Source organism: Cibotium barometz, chromosome 18 (genome assembly GCF_041138505.1).
Source record: "Cibotium barometz isolate CiBa-2024 chromosome 18, ASM4113850v1, whole genome shotgun sequence".
NCBI classification, from domain to species: Eukaryota; Viridiplantae; Streptophyta; class Polypodiopsida; order Cyatheales; family Cibotiaceae; genus Cibotium; species Cibotium barometz.
In genome coordinates this window covers 25584776-25605342 of record NC_141063.1, presented here as the reverse complement: position 1 = coordinate 25605342, position 20567 = coordinate 25584776, and the positions used below count along the sequence as shown (strand labels likewise).

Genomic DNA, 20567 nt, shown 5'->3' with positions numbered 1-20567 from the left:
CTTCTAATCCATCTAGTAGACGAGATAGAGCTCGCTGGTATTGTCAGCACTCGATGGATGTTTTGGGTCGAGAGGTTTATCGGAGTATTGAAAGGTTATGTACATCAAAAAGCAAGACCAGAGGGTTCTATGGCAGAGGGATGGATGCTTGAAGAATGCATGTATTACGTTTGTGAATACCTTGAGAAAACCGATTATGAAGCTCCACGCGTATGGACAAATGAATCGTCTTCTACCATGTATGACGAGGTATTGTCCGGTAAGGGAGTCCCTTTTTTACTTAAGATCCAAGATAAATTGGATATTTCTACTTTCATTGTCTATAATAGCGAATGCATGCAACAATTTGTTGATGAGTATGAGGAGGAACTTGCAAGCAAACGAGTTGGTAGACGTAAAAAGAGGAGATCCAGACGTCAAACCAATGTAAATAACGACGAGGACGTACCTACTTTCATGGATTGGTTATACACCCGTATGCAACATGGGTTAGTGATCATGAGCCAATCTCTATGGAACAAAGAGAGTTTATGATCGGGTGTGAAAAACAGGTAACTTGTTTGGTTTTGAAAACTCTGAACTAAACAAATGAATCTCAATTTTTTTTAATAATTTATGTTTTGGTGTAGGCTCGAATGTATACCAACATGTGGGCTTATGGACAACATCTTCGGATAAAATCTATTGACGACTTATGTCTAACTCAGGATTCTTGCGTTGTTGCCTCTTTTAAGCAATTATCACGTGCAAGTTCAAGAGACACAAATCTTATCGACAGTGAACTTGGTTACGTGGGAACCATAGTCGGCATTTATGAAGTATCATATCGTATCTTCAAGCAGGTAAATGAGATCTCTCTTCATGCAACAATAACATGTAGATTTCTTAAAGCTAAACATAATTCTAAAGTTTTGATTCGTGTATTTTGACAGGTGGTTTTGAAGGTGGATTGGTTCCGTGCCAGGTATAAAGGCAATAATGCCACAATGAAAAGAGAACCGTCCGGATTTTGGTCCGTCGACTTCTCGAAGTTATTGTGTGCAACAAAAGAGCCTTACATTCTGCCAACTCATGTTGAACAAGCATTCTTTTACAAGAATAGAGATGCTCATCCATGGTGGCAAGTTGTGCATGTCCAACCTAGAGGTCGACACTTGTTTGATAGCGTTGACTCTGAGACAGTGGATCAGGATGATTTGATTACATCCTCAAATCTAGACACATCGACCTTAGAGAGGTGTAGAATTCTTCTATTCGTCGATCATGATGACATTGTAGGTGATGAGAACGACAACGATCCAGACTCCGACACTACAGACACCGAAGAGGAGGAAACAATGGATGTCGAGCCTACGGAGGAAATGAACGTGAACACAAATTTAATGATCGAGGAGTTCGAAGAAGTCAACAAGGATAATGAAGATGAAATTTTATTGATGACGGACCACGGTTTATCTCAGAGATGATGATGAGGACTAGTAGTCTTACGTATCAACTCACGGATCAGCCTATGTTCGGTAAGATTTAATCTCAAAATCATTCATTGTGTGAAGTCTTGTTTTTTTTATATATAAACTTACTAACAAGGGTGGGTGGTGGGGAGTCTCATGGTGATAGCCTCATATGGCTAGTGTCGGGGTTCAATTCCCCTCAAACTCATTTTTCTTACTCTAGTTGTGTACAAGCTTCTATCTCGCGTTTCAACCCCAGTATCAGCATCTCAACCTTCAGTACCCGCAATCATCATCTCAACCTTCAGTATCAGCATCTCAACCTTCAGTACCCGCAATCATCCCTGGATCGACTTGGCCTAGCAGTAGACCATCGAAGCCAGCAGTCTTCTAGCATTTCGTGGTAGTAGTTCCAGCAGCACCCTCAGTGACTACCTGCAGTACCCTTAACCGCAACACACCCCATGCTGCCCATTGGTATCAGAGCTCTCTGGTGGTAACTTTTTGGTCTCATAGGTCATCTTGGCCTTTTGAAGATGTAAATATATCATTTCATTTTGTTTCATTTCTCTCTCTCTACTTACCGTGCATTGTCGCGTCGATGACTCAGGAGTTTACACATTTGTTTCAGCAACCACTTCCGACTCCATCCTGCCCCAAACTCCGTCTCTAGTGTAATGATGACATATTTCTTGTCATCCTCGAGTTGATTGCTGCATTGTAAAATAAAGTCAGTTAGTAATTCAAATAAAAAACTGTAATTCATATTCTTTATGTTAAATAATACTTACTGCCATGGTATATGAACTCGCTGTAGATATGACATGCAAAGATCTCGCATCCGTCATCTGAAGGCGATGCCGGCTCCGACTCCCAGGGAGTCACCACTGATAGAGCAGTTATCTTATGTTGTGCTCATCAGCTACGCCCACCAGGATCCCGACCACAGCATACAACAGTGCAGGTGTCAGAAGATCTCTTATCTCTCTTACGTTTGGTCGATCTTGGAGCCGAGATTTAGGACTATTTTGGAGAAATTCGGGACAGTTTCGAGGCTCAGTTTTGGAACTGATTTGGCATGGGGTTTGGGGCAGCTCCTGGTTTCATACCGGACTGATTTATGAGCTGATTTTGGGGACTGTTTTGTGATAGTTTTGGACAGCTTTTAGAGGTGTTTGCATCTTGGCACCGGATAGATTATTTGAACAAGATTTGTGTTGATGCTTTGTGGAAAGATCTGGTGTTGTTCACACTCGCACCTTGGTATCTTGTAAAAGCTTCTCTATCAATAAAGAAGTTCCTAGGGGGGCCCGCCATTCCGGCTCAGTGTCGTGTTCCCTTTAGCCTTGTTTATAGTTATTTCCGCTGTGTTTTCACATCTTTGTTTAACATTTGAGGTGTTTGTCCATTGTTCTGGGTTCCTGTCCGGTTTCATATATAGATGACATTGTGCTGATGTCTAGCTCTAAAGAGGGGCTGCAGAAGCACCTGGAGGCATTGCAAGATTTTTGTGAGCAGAGGGACCTCACCATTAACCTTGGAAAAGCCAAGGTCATAGTCTCCAATACCACATCAGTGGGACTGAGAGACACGAGATTCGTATATGTAGGGGAGACAGTGGAGATTGTGCACTATGTATATCTATCTGGGGGTCACTTTCATAGGGCCACTATACCGGATGAAACCAGCAGCACATGCCAGGATTGCTAGGGGATATGCAGCTCTTGCGAGACTTGAGCGACAGTGCTTTTTCAGGCCTACTTCTAGGAACTGTACGCCAAGAGATGGTGTTTTGACATCTTAGTGACACCTGCAGCGATGTTAGGGCACCTTTTTGGGGCCCCAATCTTAGTGGAGAGGATTGGAGGAGGGTGGAGAGGCTACAGATTATGATGTATTCACGTATGATCAGGAGTAAACCATCAGTGCCTCATGCCATTGTTCTAGCAGAGTTTGCAGCCTCCCTGCTAGTTGTGGATGCCCTGTTCCAGAGGGTCTATAGTTTTGAGTAGAGATAGGCTCCCCATGCTGGAACTCGAGTCATCCCACCGCCTAGCTACATGCTCAGGCCTATTTCACATGACATGAGGATTGCTATTGGCGAGATCAGAATTTCGTCTCACTAGCTCAGGGTGGAGACAGAGAGAGCAATAAATATCCCCAGAGAGGATAGGATCTGCTTTCTATGCACATTAGAGGTGGAGACGGGGGGGGCACTACATATGCAAATAGTGTATTGTGAGATCAGAGGGAAATTCCACTGTCTTTTCCTTGAGGGGTTTGGGCCACTCACAAGAGTTCCAGACTATCTAGATTAGAGATGCTTGTGGCTTTACCTACTAGAGATCAGGTGGCACAGAAACCATTTACTTCACATGAGACAGGCAGCCCACATACACATCCCAGTTAACCCATCACGAGCTTCTTTAACCAACCGCTGAGATTTTTAATGCAATGTATACAAGCCTTGAGTGTTTCCGAAGAGAGCTACTCAGATCTAGAGATCCAGATAGCTACGATCGAGAGGACCCCAGATGGCCTCTTTCAGGAGATTTCACATGCTATCCTATGCGACATGGTGCTAGCACAGAACACTATGTACTAGCTCCTCTATCTCTGATACCTCATGTACAGCATCTTACAGTCTTAGCACGCCCTATTGGAGTAGCTGTAGATCATGCATACCTCTCTTTCTCCCAGGACTGTCACTACTCCACACAGCCTATCAGACATCAGAGATCGAGGCATCCTAGATACCACTTCACTAGGGACACTGCCCATGTCTATACTATTTACATTCCACTCTGGGTATCGATGCCAAAGAGGCATAAAACTGAAAAAAAATAACTCAAAATGAACTCTTAAGACTCTTAAGAGTTTAAATTACAATGGGTTCTATTGCATCTAGTTCAAAATTGAGGTTCAAAATAAAAATAGCTATATTTCATCCATGGATGGATTTGCTCTTGAGGGGGGTGGGGTACAGAATTCTTTAATGATTGCTTGTCCTCCTCTGTATATTGCCCATTTGCCATTCTTTCTTGCTTCTTTAACTTTATTCAGCTCTACCGATCTGTTCTTGAGTTGTAGCGGGGTGAGTTCATCAGCTATCCATACCTTTGTCCCTTGGAGAGACCTTGTTTGCTTCATCACTGCTATTTTCTCATTATTTTCCATATAGGAGACTTTTGCCTGTGTACCCTTTACTGTAATAGAGATAGGGTCTCCTAAGTCCACGAAGGGGACTACTTTGCTCAGTTGTGCCGGAAGTACATCTGTATCTAATATGTAGTCTTCTCGAAGCTCTTGAGCTATGTCTACCCTATCCCAGCCTCTCTCTCTCTCTCTCTCTCTCTCTCTCTCTCTATGTATATATATATGATCATTTTCCAGGCCGAGCATAACATCCTCATGCATCCTTTTCACATGTTGGGTGTAGCTGGCGTATTCGACGGCTGTCTATTCAGTGCTATGCATGGTTCTTCGATAACTTCTAGTTTGATCAGAGAAACTACTGAGAATGAGTCTGCTAATGTAGGTTAGAAGTTCGGTCAAGAGGAAGAAACCTACAACATCGTAGCTACTCACGGCTATTTTGGCCGTTTGATCTTCCAATATGCTAGCTTCAACAATTCTCATTCTCTACACTTCTTTTATATATATATATATATATATATATATATATATATATAGAGAGAGAGAGAGAGAGAGAGAGAGAGAGAGAGAGACGCACTCTCTCTCTCTCTCTCTATATATATATATATATATAGAGAGAGAGAGAGACAGAGAGAAAGATAGAGAGAGAGAGAGAGAGAGAGAGAAAGAAAGACACACACATACATACATACAAACACACACATACATACCTCTCCGTGCTCTCCCGTCGAAGAGAAATGAGGTTCTCGGTAAGCGCGGGGGTATAAAAATGCGTAGCGTCGCTTAAGTGATAGCAAAAAAACATCACATAAGAGAGGATTTTTAAAAAAAAATTAACGTCGCTTATGCGACGCTAGTCAGTCTGCAAGCGTCGCATAAAACGTCGTTCAACAGCATCGCATAAGCGTATCAAAAAAAAATCATCGCATAAGCAATATATGTTTTTTTAATAATTTTTTTACATCGCTTAAGCGACATGAGATCGCTTAAGCGACGCATTCATCATCGTGTGAGCGACGGTGTATATTTTTAACACCCTCGCTACAGTCCCCAATGGCTAGTAGTGAGAGCAGGAGAGATATTGCCTTTTTTTGTACTTTGGGCTCAAGAGGCTTGCGAGAAGGATAAAAGTGGTAAAATAGCCAGACCTGATAATCGAACAGTTCAGGCAATGTTCAAGCCATTGTCAAAAATCGCTTCATGTTTTGATTGTGATGCTCGTAGAACGGTTCTTATTGATGACTCTCCATACAAGGGATGTGCTTCTCTTGATAATAATTGTATATATCCTGCAAAGTTTGATGGAGAAAAGATGGTCGACAATATTCTCATTGAGTTGCTCCCTTACTTATTGCAGCTTGATGAGAGTGAAGATGTGCGTGAGATCATTGGCTCTAATCGCTACGGACCTCCAGTATCCAATGAAAATGAATACAGAGGTGTGGTAGATTTTTGGAGAAAGCGCAATTTAAATTGGTCACAGAAGACAATCTACACTGATAGGCTACCACTATCAGAGATTATATAAAAGTTTGTCGACGAGACAATATGAAAACAAAAGAGAAGAGATAATAGAAATTATGGCAAAAGAACTAGTCAGTATTGCTAGCATGAGGGGACCACAAGTGATTTCTCTAGCTAGAAAATTGGGTTCTACCACAACGTAGTTGAAGGCAGCCAATGCAAGGGCTTTCATAAACAAGGTGTTAAATGAGTTCAATCTTCTCCAACGGGATAGAAATAACTAAGGTACTACCCAACATAAATGAAAATTATAACTAAATACATGATTTTATACAACAATTTTGTATTCACAATGAAGAAACTTAATTTATGATGGTTTCTTGCATATTTATTTCAAGGATATTGTTCCAAGGAGTATTCACTTAAAGAAACCATTTTGTCACAAGGATTGTATTTTTTTGGAGGAATTTTATCTTTTTGTAATCATGAATTGATAAGAAATTTTGTCCTGTTTTTACAGTAGTGGCAAATGTATCACTCTTCAGATAATTTTATAAATGTTGGAGTGCACTCTACTATAAGGGGCCTCCTAATTTGAAAATGTATGGAAGCTTGATCTTTGTCTTATGATTTTAATTCCTACATATTTGGACTATGGTAGAGCTAGATCAATGCCTTCTAGCTCCACCTCATCGTAGAGCTAGACTTCAAGGCATTCTAGCTCCACGACATGCTAGAGCTAGACTTGAAAGCGTTCTAGCTCTACCATATGGTAGAGCTAGATCAATGCATTCTAGCTCTTCCACGTCACCACATGGTTGAGTTGGACTTCAAACCATTCTAGTTCTACCATGGGGTCTAGCTAAAATATTTTGATACAGCTCTACCACCAGTGCTAGAGCTGGACTTCAAATATTATTTCTAATTTTGCCATGGGATCGAGCTAGAATACTTTGATATAGCTCTATCACATGGTAGAACTAGATTTAAAAATATTCTAGCCCTACCACATGGTTGAGCTAGAACAGTGCATTCTAGCTCTACCACGTGGTTGATCTAGATCAATGCATTCTAATTTCACCACATTCTGATACCTACTTCTAGCACATTTTGTCGCGTCTTTTTAGAATCAAATGGAAAGAGTCTTTGCATCTTGGGTCATTTTGTAATGCAACTAAAGTCAACATTTTGGAACAGTATATAGTTTAATGTTAGCGTGCATAGTCACATTTGTTTTGTAATTGTTTAAAATCTATCTTTGCATAAGAGTAGTTGTAACATGCCTTCCCCCACATGCCCACCTTTATCATTAAGCATGCTCATTTTTTTCCAGGTCATGTGATTGATTCTAATTGGCAGAGGCAACTTCTTCGTCATAGAGCATTAGTACGTCACATGTCCAAGAAAATCCAGAGTATACGAAAACAGTTGGCTCAGCACCGTCTTGACCGTCTACGGGAAATTGATTCAAGGTTGCGCTTTGTGCATCCCTCTGAGGGGGTTATCATACTGACATGGTATTTGTCAGACCCAATATGCGTACCCCTACGCAAAGAGGGTGATAGGAGGGCTATTATTCTAAACCTCAATGGTTTGTTGTGCCATGTTGTCAAAACCCAATATGATGAGAAGGATCCTCCTTATAGCAACGAGTTGGTAAAATACCCAATTAACCAATATCGTTATGTCCTATGTCACAAGGATGCACATGAGTTCTTAGATTGGTGTATTCAATTCTTTTATGTTTTTATTTGGAGCGCATGTAGGAGAACTAAGCTCTCTGGAGTAATTGACACAGTATTTCCACAACAAAAGCCCAAGTTTGCAGGTGTTCTCTCACAAGAGCATTGTTCAAAATCCACATGGGTTGTGCAGAATAGACAAGTTTTCTTTAAAAATCTTGAGACCTTTTGGGGTCTCCATCCTTTGTACAACAAGAAAAATACATTGATAATTGATGATAACTACTATAAGGTGTTTAAGAATGAGCGAGGAACCTGGTTAATAGTCCCAGAATTGTACCATCAACCTTCCAAGGAAAGGTATAGTTTTTTGACAAAAGATTTAAGAAATTGGTTGTTTTTATGGCTACAGAATGAAGATCGGCAAGAGTATACATGGGATAATGCCTTTGAAGAAAAACCTAACCAATTCTCAGATGATGTGATGAAAAAATGGCTTGAAGAAGAGAAATTGGAAGTAGGCAGAGGTGTGGAATGCTAGCCATGCTAGACACCTCAATATGAGCAACAAGGCAAATATCTCGCTACATTGTCCATTTCAGACAAATAACTACACGAGTTTTCTTCAAAAAAGTTTATTTCTTTTGGGGTCTCCATGTTTTGTACAACAACAAGAATACATTGAAACTCGATGATAGCTACTACAATGTGTTCAACAATCAAGATGATAATCAAGATAATAATTGAGAGAATAATCTAAGTGTGTGATCTTGTGAGTACACAAAATGAACATGCTTAAAAAGAAGCTCAATACCTCATTCAACCAATACACCCCCATGACACTAGCACATTTTGTTACTCCCTTTTGTAATTGAAAGTAAATGGTCTTTGTAAATGGTCTCTATTATAATAAAATATAAAGGGTCTTTGTAATCTGGCCATCTTCGGGAGCGTGCTATTCAATTGTGTGCCTTTTGCAAGGCATTGAACATATTTTAACATAAAAAAATAAATTCATTTTCATTTACAATGTTTTATTATAATGCAGTCGTAGATGGAGTGCATCCTACTCTAAGGAGACTCCTTTTATCTATTGACAAAGTGCATCATACTTTAAGGGGACTCTTTAGTAGAATAAGCTTCATCAAAATGAAATCTTTTAACCGTCATTTTGACAAAGTGCATCCTACTCCAGGAGACTCTTTCTATCTTTAATAATGTTGATCTGTAGCGATTGTATATATAAGTATACCTTCACCACCTCAATTTATAAAATCTTGTTCATTTTGTCTTGTTCATTACAATGAAGCTTTAAAATTGGAGAGTGCATCCTACTCTAAGGGGACTCTCAATATACAATCTCTTGTATCAATGTTTGTAATTGGGGGTCTAGATCAATCAAATGGTATATCTTGGTTTCTTATGGACTGTAGAATGGCCAAGTGGTGGATCTAAAAATCTTTAAATCCTCCTCAATGTGTTGTAGCTCCGCATGGTAGAGCTAGCTAAAAATTCTAGCTCTACTATGTGGTGGAGCTAGATCCCCTTAAAATCAAAATTACACCCCCATGATACTAGCACATTTTGTTACTCCCTTTTATAAATGAATGTAAATGGTCTCTATTATAACAAAATATAGAGGGTCTTTGTAATTTGGCCAACTTTGGGAGCAGACTGTTCAATTGTGTATCTTTGCAATGCATTGAACAATTTTTAACACAATAAATAAATTCATAGATGGAGTGCATCCTAGTCTAAGGAGACTCCTCTTATGCATCCACAAAGTGCATCCTACTTTAAGGGGACTCCTTTTATCCTTTTATCTTTTGGTTGTTAATGCAAAAGTTTTATTATTTCTTTAGTAGAATAAGCTTCATCAAAATGAAATCTTATAATCGTAATTTTGACAAAGTGCATCCTACTCCAAGGAGACTCTTTCTATCCTTAATAATGTTAATTTGTAGTGGTTGTGTATATAAGGATACCTTCACCATGTCAATTTTTAAAATTCTTGTTCATTTAGTCTTGTTCATTACAATGAAGTCTTAAATTGAAGAGTGCATCCTACTCTAAGGGGACTCTCAATATACAATCTCTTGTACCATTGTTTTTAATTGGGGGTCTAGATTGACCAAGTGGTAGAATCGGATCTTGGGTTCTTATGGACTGTAGAATGGCCAAGTGGTGGATCTAAAAATCCTCTTCAATTGTAAAATATACAAGTGGTGGATCTAAAAAATCTTGAAACCTTTCTATTTCTAAGATCAAGCTAGGTTCGATCTAGCATCACTTGATAAAGCAAACCATTTTTAAAATTTTTATAGGTTGAAAAAAGTAGATTCTAGATTAAATGCATTAAAATTTTCAACGTGGGAATGGGATTTTTCCCACTTTACCTAATACGGTCTTAGAAGGTCCATAGAGCATATAAGGGGATGTTCAGCGTGGTTCTGGGGTTGAGACGATGAGGCTTGCTAGACTAGGAGGACAATAGGAGAGCAAGGAGGACACATATTAGATTGGATTCTACATCAGTCATCCAAGCTAGTTTACAGACAACCAAGTTAGACTAGTGTCGGCAGGGTGTTAGCAAAGGAGAACTGACATGTTCTAACAAGTTTAGAGTTAAGTGTTTATAGTAGTTGGGTGACACTGGAGGACATGTTGGAGGTCAGACATACGTGTTTTTGACTGGGATTTGCTACAGGTATCCATTCTAGTCTACAATCAGAATTTGATCCTTTTTGCAACTAGGAGAGATTCAAGATAGCTACTAGTGAGCTTAAGTTAGATGAGGAATTTAGGCTAAATATCAAAAGTCTTGGTGTTTTGATATGAACTAAGAGAACAGTTGGAGGTAACAACCAGGTTGGATTGAAGGGTGTGGAGGCGTTCGTTTGACTGGTGTCTTTAGAGCTGGGATCCTAGTGTCCCCTAGTTATGATCCCTATACATTTTATTCTTGTGTGTCTGCTAGTGGTGTTATAAAGGCCATCATCCAGCCACAACACATGCTTTGGTGCCCCCACAGAGGACCAGAAAGCTCTTGCTCAAGGCTTTGATTTCCAGGTTGGAGATCACTTGTAGATTAACTCAGGACTTATGTGGTTGATTTAGCATATGATATTTTCAGAGGTGAGAGGGGAGAAGATGTCTCTCAGTTTCCTAAGGAGGGTTGAGTTGAGAGCATTGAGAAACATTTGGGATGACGATGTGTATAAAGATCGGATGACAGGATTACTTCTGGAGGGAGTAGCTAGGGAATGGTATGAAGATGTGCTGAGAGAGGAACAAAGGGGTAATTGGGATTATTTGAGAAATGCATTAAGGCAGAAGTATGGGAGGATTAAAAGTCCAGAGGAGCTTTGGAAGGAGCTTGGTAGGATGTACCAAGGGGAGGAAGAGGAAATTGTTGCTTTTGTAAAAAAAAATTGAAGGAGTTTGGAGGAAAATTGTGAGTGTTAGGGAAAAATCAGGTACCACTTGATTTTTTTAAAAGGATAGGTTCATAGGATTGTTGCATGGAGTTATAAAGGATAAGGTGGAGCTCAAAGATCCAAACACCTATGATGAGGTAGTCAGACTGGCAACATAACAATGGAGAAGGAAGCTACAGTGGAAACAAGATTTGGCTCAGAAAGAAAGAGAGCCAGGTCTATCAGCCAGATATGAACATGGTACTTGTAGACATATTGTTGAGCTGTTTCCGAATGAAGTTCATGTAGAAAGAGACCATCGTGTTGAGATTTCCAGGGGTAGCAGTGGTCGGAGAGATAGAGGTCAGAAAGGTTTGCATCACAAAATCCAAAAGCTGACTAAGAAAATTGGGAATCTAAACCTTGTTGTGCAGGGCATTCAGAATCACTTCGGAAGACCACAGGGAGAGAGACCTCTAAGAAACAGAATTGAGAACTTTCAATGCTTTAACTGTGGGGAGAGGGGGCATATAGCTCCATGGTGTACCCAACCACCAGGGAGAGTATACCCAATAATTCAAAGGCCTGAAAGCAAATAGAGGAGTCAAAAACAAGGAAGTGAATAATGGAAATCAGGGGCCAGTACAAGGGCAAGTACCACCTCAAGACCCTTTGGGGAGGAATGTACATATGCTTAATACCATTATAGAAGAAGAGGAAGATGAAGTGGACATGTTGTCTTATAAAAGGACCTAGTTGTAGAGGTATGATTCAGAAGGTGCTGGAAAGGAAACAAGGGCTAAAAAGAAAAGAGAAAAAGGGAGGGCACGCATGGAGAAGCAAGAGTCTAGTAAGTAGGGGAGAGCTCGAGACAGAAGGAGGAAAATTGGAATGGATAACTTTTAGCTATGAGAGGGGGAATTCCCGTACAGTCTCTTGTTAGATGTGAAGAATAAGAAAGAATATATTACATATGGCCAGCTTCTGTAAGCTGAACTCAAGCATGAGAAGACAGTGGCATAAGGTGGCGGGTCAAGGTTAAGACACCTCAAGCTAATGTAGTTCAGCTGAGTAGAGTGTCTAACATTCTACCTATAGTAGATGTCTAGATTCAGGGTAGAAAAGTAAGCAAAGTGGTGGAGCCTAGGTGTGTTATGAGAGAGGAAGCAATTTATGAATTGGGTTTGAAAGTGACATGAAAGTCCATATTTAGTGTTAAAATGGCCAATAGTTAAAAAGTCAAATGCCTGGGTGTGATTGAGGCCATGGAGATGAATGTACTTGGGCAAAAAATAGTGATTTACATGTATGTAATGCCCAACAATAAGGGTTGGGGCATACCCCATCATACTGGGAAGGCTCTAGGCTCATTGCAATGAGGTCTAGACAAGATTAATACAGAGGGTGTATAGACTTGTTTGTTGACAGACCCAAGGAAGAAAGGATAAGGTATGATATGAAAACGGGTAAAATTTTGGAGATTGTAGAGAATTTGGAAATAGAGAGAGAAGTTGATTCAGATTCTATTAGTAGTTATGATGAATATTCTACTGGTTCATCTGAAATAGATGGGGAATCAGTAATTGGACCAGAGTTTGTTGGAATTGGAGGCAGATATTTATGGTGTTTATATGATTAACCATACAACAGAATTAGTTTGTGCTCAAGTTGTGAAGCCAAATGTTCCAAAGGATGAATTGTTACAGATGCTAGCCAAAGATTTGACCAAAAAGAGCAATATGAAGAACTGTTGGGACAAGTACCCCAAGCTGTTTCCTAAGGATTATACTATGATGAGGGGTACCACTAGTTTTGTTCATGAAATCAAATTGAAGGAGAAAGCTAAGCCAGTAGCTAAAAAAATAAGGAGATTAAAGAACAATTAAGAGAAAAAATTGAAGGTGATGTCTCAAATCTTGTTGATATTGTTCTTAGAAAAGAATACACCTTCATTGTGGCCGAGGTTCCTGATGGATTCAATATGACTAGATCTACTAATGATTAGAAAGTCTTTATATATAAGAAAGTCTTAAAAATGTTGAAGGATATCAAGCTTATTACAATAGCTTCTCTTTGGCGAGTCATTATTTTTCATAGTAGTGTGCAAGCAACATGTGCAAGCAACATCTGTTAATGCTGATTGGGGAGTGAGACTTATACTCATGAAACTTAGTGTGTATGTCTCATTGTTTTTTTTTCTTCAAAATTTTCAACAAATTATTTTTTATTTCAGTATGTAAAGCTTTAGATTTTATTACTTTAAGAGGGTCAAAAGATTTTACTACTTTCTCTATTGATCACGTGCTAGGGTTTTGTTTTAAGAGCTGCTTTGAGATGATGACAATTGGATATTAGGACGAGACATAGAAAAAACATGTTAAGGCTCACATTTTTGAAATAAATATCTCTAATGTTTTTGTTTTTCATATTGTCACTCGCAAGCTTCATCATGTAACAGAGTCCAAATTATTAGTAAATCCATATCAGAAGCCTCAGTGGATTAATCAATCGTTTGATTGATCTTTTCTCACTTCAACATGATTGGGATTTTGGATCTCTTCTCTGGGATAGGTATATAATGTATCTCTAACTTTTTTGCTTTGAGCTCTCAAAGTATATATTTTCATCTTATAAAAGATTTAGACTTTATTGTAAGGATGACTATTACTTGTGCATTACAATGCAAATGGAATTGTGTGGCTATGGAGCTTGATGAGGTTCAAGCATGCTTTATACCCATGCGAATAAAGGGATTTGTAGAGCTACCTGATCAAGACCAAGAGGTCATAGCAACGTCTATTGAGAACAATGAAACTTTCCAGTTTGCTTCTAAAGAACCTTTACCTCCTCTATCTGATGAGCCAAGGGAATTAGTAGCAGACTTAGCTGAGATGGAGGGCGAATGCAATGTCTTAATTCTTTCAAACACAGAAGAAGTAATAGTGGAGGGAGATCAAAATAATAATGATAGACAAGAAAGACCCCCAAACTCGGAATAAATACTTGATCCATAGTTAAGATTTTGATACTAAAATAAAGTGCTTCTGCACAGCTAGTAGGATTGGTAGGACTTTATATTTGAGAATTGATACTTTATAGTAGGATTGGTAGGACTTTATAATTGAGAATTGATACTTTGTAATTAAACAAGATGCATATGCACCAATAATAGAATGTTATATTATGATTTTGATAGCCTTTAGTTATGCTAGGTTTTTCCTTAGCAAACTAGACACTTTGTATGTGCTTAGAAGTGAGAAGAGATGTTTTGGATATCAGGGTTTTGGACACTAGCTTAAAGACTACCCGACTCCTACCATGTCAAGAGGGTAGGGAAGTCAAGGACCTAGAATGCAGAGACCAGCCCCTTCCTATCAGTCAAATCGGGGTCCGTCTCATCAAAATCACGGCAATCCCAGGAGGAATCCAGCTCAGCCATCTGCCTCTGTACAGAGTAATCTCAAAACTCCCTCCCAGAACTTGGGTAACCAAAGAGAAAGAGTTCCGCCCCAGTCTGCAGCCAGAGTGGTTACAATAGCAGAAGTAGTGGAAGAGGAAAGAGGCCAAATTTATGCCGCAATTGAAAACCAAGGGTCAAACCGTCAATTCTCAGTCATCCATACTCCAGCTAAGTATAAGGGTAAGTCATTCAAACTTTTGATTGATTCAGGTAGTACTTATTCATTTATTTTCCCTGGATGCTTGCGTAAGCTAGTCTTAGATCAGAAATCAGGGAAACCTATGCAAGTTGAATTGGCCAGTGGGAAGATCCTTTTCACTCACCATGAGACAGATCGTATTCAACACACACACTCACTAGCATGCATTAGGGAGAGAGATTAGCAAGAAGATTAGCAAGAGCAAGACTCAATAGCACAATGGGAGAGTATGTTGTATTATGAGAGAAATTTACTTATATACATGGCCATAAGTGTTCACACTCACTTAAACTATGGCCGGCTGGGCAGTTTAGGCTCATAAGAGGCCTAATGCTATTACAATGACTACTCTCATAATATATCCATGAAGTACATCACTTTAGGACTTCATCCTAACATGCTACCACACACTCTTGAAGCGGAAATCTCCATAAATGCTCCATAACACCATTACGGGTGCCCATCCAAGTTGTAGCTTTGAACACTATTACTTCATATCTTGAATGTATGACCCTTTGGTGTATCTATCGTGACTCCTTGATATAAGATAATGGCGGTAGCTCTTGTTAATCCTAGAATGGGATTAACACTTGCATACTCCATGGCAAGAAGCTCATGTGGAAATCACTAATCACGCGTGAACCGGACTTCACGTGGGATTAAATTTTGATTTTATTATTATTATTTTATTTTTGCCGCGTGAACTGTTGTTTCATGCCGTGAGAAACTCTTTACGCGTGAACCGGACTTCAAGTGGGAATAAATTTCAATTTTTTTCTTTTTTTCTTTTTTACTACGTGAACTACTGTTCCATGCCACAGAAACTCTTCACGCGTGAAACGAACTTCATGTGGGATTAAATTTTGATTTATTTTTTAATTTTTTTTATTTTTACCGCATGTAAACTGTTGTTTCACGCCGTGAAAAACTTTTCACGCGTGAACGGGACTTCCACCCTAATAAAAACCCTAACCTATATGTAGAAGTGATTAAAATTTCTAATGGAGATTTGGGAGGACCTAATAGAGATTAGATGAATGATTATGTGAAAACTATTGTAGATTAAGGAGAGAGAGAGCTCTAAGAGTGAATCGTAAGAACGGGGGGGAATAAGGGAGCTTTTAATACCCCCACCGAGTTCTAGGTAAGGGTTTTTTACTAAGGGACAAGTGGCACCCCATGATTGGTTGTCGTATAACTAGATCAAGTTCCACAAAATTTATAAACAAAATAATAAGCCTTATTGGACATGTGTCAAATCATCTATATGTATATCTTCATAGCTTGGTCGAGTTCTTACAAAAATTAAAACATTTAAATTGGGTAACATTGCACATGCGATGTGATCATTCAATGGGTATTTACATAACTCATTCTAGTTTAATGCAAAAATTACATTTTTTTAAATGCCTACTAGGAATTAAAACGAACATGTGTCCAGCATGCGTTGGGTATCCACGTAACTCGGTCATCATGTTACGTGGAAAATTGATTTTTTTTTAAATTATGCTTTCTTTGCAATGTCACCGAGGTGCCTGCTTAATGTGCATGAATGCCATGGGTCATGTAAGTAACTCGGTCGAGTTAAATATTGGTCAGCATCGGGTTGTAGAGGGCCTGGGCGAGAATGTACAAAGGGGACAATGCCCTAGAATTACTTGACATCTCGACATCATAAGGAGGTTTCTCTTGCATTCTCGAGGGGACGATAATATCTAATTCATGTGTGGGGTCCTTATTTCGCTTGCCTCAAGCAACTCAGGTGGGATCCTTATGTCGCTTCTTCTACATGTGGCGTCCTTATGTTGCTTGCCTCAAGTAATTCGTATGTCATAGGGTTCGCCCTATGCCACGTGGGGCAGCATGCAAAGGAGAGTCTCCACTCGCAATTAGGGATTTTCTTGCTTCACAACTCTCCACTCTAAGCTCTCTTCATTCCACTATCTTTGATGCTTGAGAGAGGAGCCTCCAAAGTTGAGCACAAGCACACCAATCAATGTGGCAAAATCCTATGCTAATAATTATTGGTCAATTGTTCACATGTCCTATTCACAACTCAAAAGTACTTTCTATGTCTTGGACCTATCTCCACTAAAAAACACAAGACATGCTAGTGTCTTGAGCATTGTGAACAACACAAACATCCATGCCAAATTAGTTTTTTTTTTAAAAGCTTAAAAAACGGATGTAGCCTTTAACATCTGGAGACGCTTACTCTAGGACATGCCCATTATTTGAAATGTCCATTGAAATCAAGTTGAGGTGGAGTGTGCGTATTTTCAGCTTTGCAACATTCCTACTACGTAAGCTGGTATTGATATGTACAAATATGTTATATTGCTGGGATAATTCTTCCAGGCGTACTGAAAGCTAGGAAGCAATAAGGTGGATAAATAATACAAGACCACACTCGTATATAATGCACCAACTTGTATGATGTACATTCCAATTTGTGGCACATATATCAAAGAAGGTGCCAGGGGACACCGCAAATGTGAGCCTTGGAATTATCGAAAGTAGATCATGGGCAAGTAAAGGTGATTATTGATTTATGGAGGACAATTATCATGAAAGAACAGAGTATCTATTCGGAGCTGATTTGTATTCAATCTCTATAGCATATGTTTCCAAAGTAAATTCATGTAAATCTATAAATATTTAAGGAATAAGACCTTTCAGCTCGTACACGTGAAACAATGCAAAGCTGCTTTTCCATAGAAATCACATGCATTGAAAGATGCAACAACAGTGGAAAGGCATGCCCAAGTTCAAAAGTGGGATTAGCTTTGTGACAAGGCAAGCTCTTGTGCTTCAAAGCCAAGTCTAGCTTTTCTTTTCATATTATTTGGGACAAAGAATGGATTCATTCAACCACCTCAATCACTTTGTTGGGAGGCTCTATTATAAAGGGACAAATGCAGACAACTCATGAGAAATTATATCATACGTAGTAAAGGCGGGCGAATTATTTAGGAGTTGGTCGTTAGCTGACGGGAAAAGGTAATTACTACTGGCGTGGTATTTTCCGTTGTAGAGCTTCTTATGTATATAAGCCTTAAAGTGTGTCTCACAACAAACACTACATGATTTGGAGCACGTGATCATCATACAGTAGGCTCCCAAGGTAATTTCCGCGCGTGCGCGTGGGAGAGAGAGGGGGGAAGGATTCCTATGTTTATGTGTGTGTGTGTGTGTGTGTGTGTGTGTGAGAGCGTGAGAGAGAGATTGATTTCCGTGTGTGGGCGTGGGAGAGGGAGAGGCATTGCATTGCATCTGAGAGAGCTCAGAGGGGACGAGATTGGTGTGAAAGAGAAAAACAATATTGCCTCTTGTGCGTGTGAGAGAGAGAGTGTGTGTGTCGAGATTGCTTTGGATCGAAGGAAGGTTTGTTTTTGGCCAGAAGAGGAGAGAGAAGGGCAATATTGGTTTGCGCTTGTGTGAGAGAGCTAGAGAAAAACAATGTTGACTCGTGTGTATGTGTGTGCGCGACAGAGTGTGTCGAGATTGCTTTGGATCGAAGGAAGCAAGGGAAGAGAGAGAAAGGGCCCATTATTTGTGTGTGTGTGAGAGAGAGAGCGCGAGCACGCGGGGAGGGTATTATATTATGTGGCTAAATAATATTGCCTTTTTGTACGTGTGTGTTTGCTTTGGATCCAAGAAAGGCTTACTTTTTTGGAAAGCTGAGAGAGAACTTTTAGGCCCATTACACATCCCATGCCCAGCCTGATGTGGTGAGGCAATCTACCCGGCCCAATCCTTCACCCATACATAAGGGGTAAGGTATGTATAACCGACCTTATTGTGTGTATGAGAGAGAAAACAAAAGTTTGCTTTTGGCAAGTTGTTTACTTGCAAAGTTGCACACGTTAATGGCTTCACGTGTGCTTGTGATGTCGAGCTGTTGTAGATAAGTTTCCAGCTTGCACGCGGTGTATAGTGATAAGACTGATGAATAAGAAAGTAGGGCCAGCACTGCAGCTATAAGACGGTATTAGGTTGGGAAAAATTGAACGTTTGTAATAAGTTTGTATGTGTGTGGTGGTGCTTGCAGGAGTGCACAATGCTCATTTTGTAGCAGTGGGTTTTCAAGGAATTACCATCTATCGCCTACGATTTAAGAAGATTAGGAAGCATGGCTTGCTTGTGTGCTCCCACTTCACACCCGGGCTCCTTCCGCTGCCGCTTACACAGAGGCGTCAAGCGCGCCAGCAATGCTCACACAGATCAGTGGCCGGCGAGCGGTGCAATGACAAAGACTGGTAATGACGATCGTCATATCATGCCGCCGCATGACCCGCCTCTTCCCGTTCCCGAACCATCATCTACTAGCATCTCGCGCACCTCAGCACCCCCGCCGTGTGCCCCCTTACCGATGATCCAGCACTTCCACCAGACACAAACTGGCTCCCCCCGACTCTCTCATAGAAATCCCAGCTGTATGATCGGCCGCAGCCGCCTCAGCCGCATGGCGGTCGCTTGTGCAGAGGAACTCCCGCTTCTCAAGTCAGTCTGCCTAAACACCTCAACTGAAGCCTGCCATTGAACTAAACGCTGTTCATTAATCCCATGATCTGTTTCTGAAGACTATTACTAACTGAGGTAGAAGTATCTCCATTTCAACTTGAATGCTGGTTATGGTTCGACAGGGAAGACTGCATCATTTGTACTCCCCGATTATTTTGTGAAATTCTTCTTTAAGATAATATATAAAGATATAGAGATGAATGGCCATGGGTTGACGTTGTCCAAAATTATTATTAATGAACGTGACAACTTTGTGAAAGATAATATATAAAGATGAATGGACATGGGTTGACGTTGTCCAAAACCATTATTAATGAACGTTTAAGTACATATCCTTTTACGTTAATTAAAGATCGAAGGTCTAAATATCTGAATCTTGCGTTCAGGTGCAGGCGCAGCTGAAAAAGTGAGACTGTGTACTGAGCACGAAGAGCCAGGATCGGCTTCATTTAAAGCCATGCAGATTAAGCTCAAATCGCGGACTAATAACTTTATGCAGGATATTGATCTTGCAATTAGTACTATCACGTGTACTACTTGGTACCATCCTCAAAGTTGGTCATTGAAAAATACCACATGAAAAATCATGTTAGCTCAACACGCGATCTCAACAAAAATATAGAGCTCCATGCAAAACTAGGTTCATTTATCATCTCTAAATTCATAAAAGGGTTGTATCTAGATTACAACAAAATGTAAACAAAACAATTTTTTAATTACTTGTCAAATGTGCATGTTATACATGGGGTTTCTACATATATAGTGAATCTTCCAAGAACAAACCTAGTGCTATATGTTAAAATTCATGTTTGGGAGTTTGGGCACCTTGCAACAAGGCAACAAGGCTATAAAGAATTCACTCCTCATCATCATATGTTGTAATTCATAGAAAATTTCCTATGGTTTGATAGAAAGTACTACGGTGGATTTTATAGAACCATCCAGGCTTGAATTTTGAGAGGTGTTACCATTTTAGGTATTTATCAACTACTATCATAAATTACATGTAAATGTTGAAATACTTCCAATTCTCATCCCTTTTCAGTCAAGGGTGCCACTCAAAAGGCAACCCCATCGTTGAGCTTTGTTTTGTGAAATGGAGGGTATTTTTTCAGAAGTGTTTACAAACTACACTTAAAGTTTGTGCTGTCAACTTTGATCAGTCGCGGTAGTGGAGCACGACAATTAGAACTATGGAAGTATGTGAACATGCCC

At 39.8% G+C, this 20567-nt stretch overlaps 1 protein-coding gene across 1 annotated transcript; it reads left to right on the top strand.

The window, feature by feature from the left end:
• Nucleotides 1-18669: 18669 nt before the first annotated feature.
• LOC147629121 (uncharacterized) lies at nt 18670-19869 on the top strand. The gene is made up of 2 exons (XM_086812953.1): nt 18670-19331; nt 19739-19869. The coding sequence occupies exons 1-2, from the start codon at nt 18961-18963 to the stop codon at nt 19752-19754; spliced, it is 387 nt and encodes a 128-aa protein (XP_086669079.1). The 5' UTR covers nt 18670-18960; the 3' UTR covers nt 19755-19869.
• Nucleotides 19870-20567: the final 698 nt, after the last annotated feature.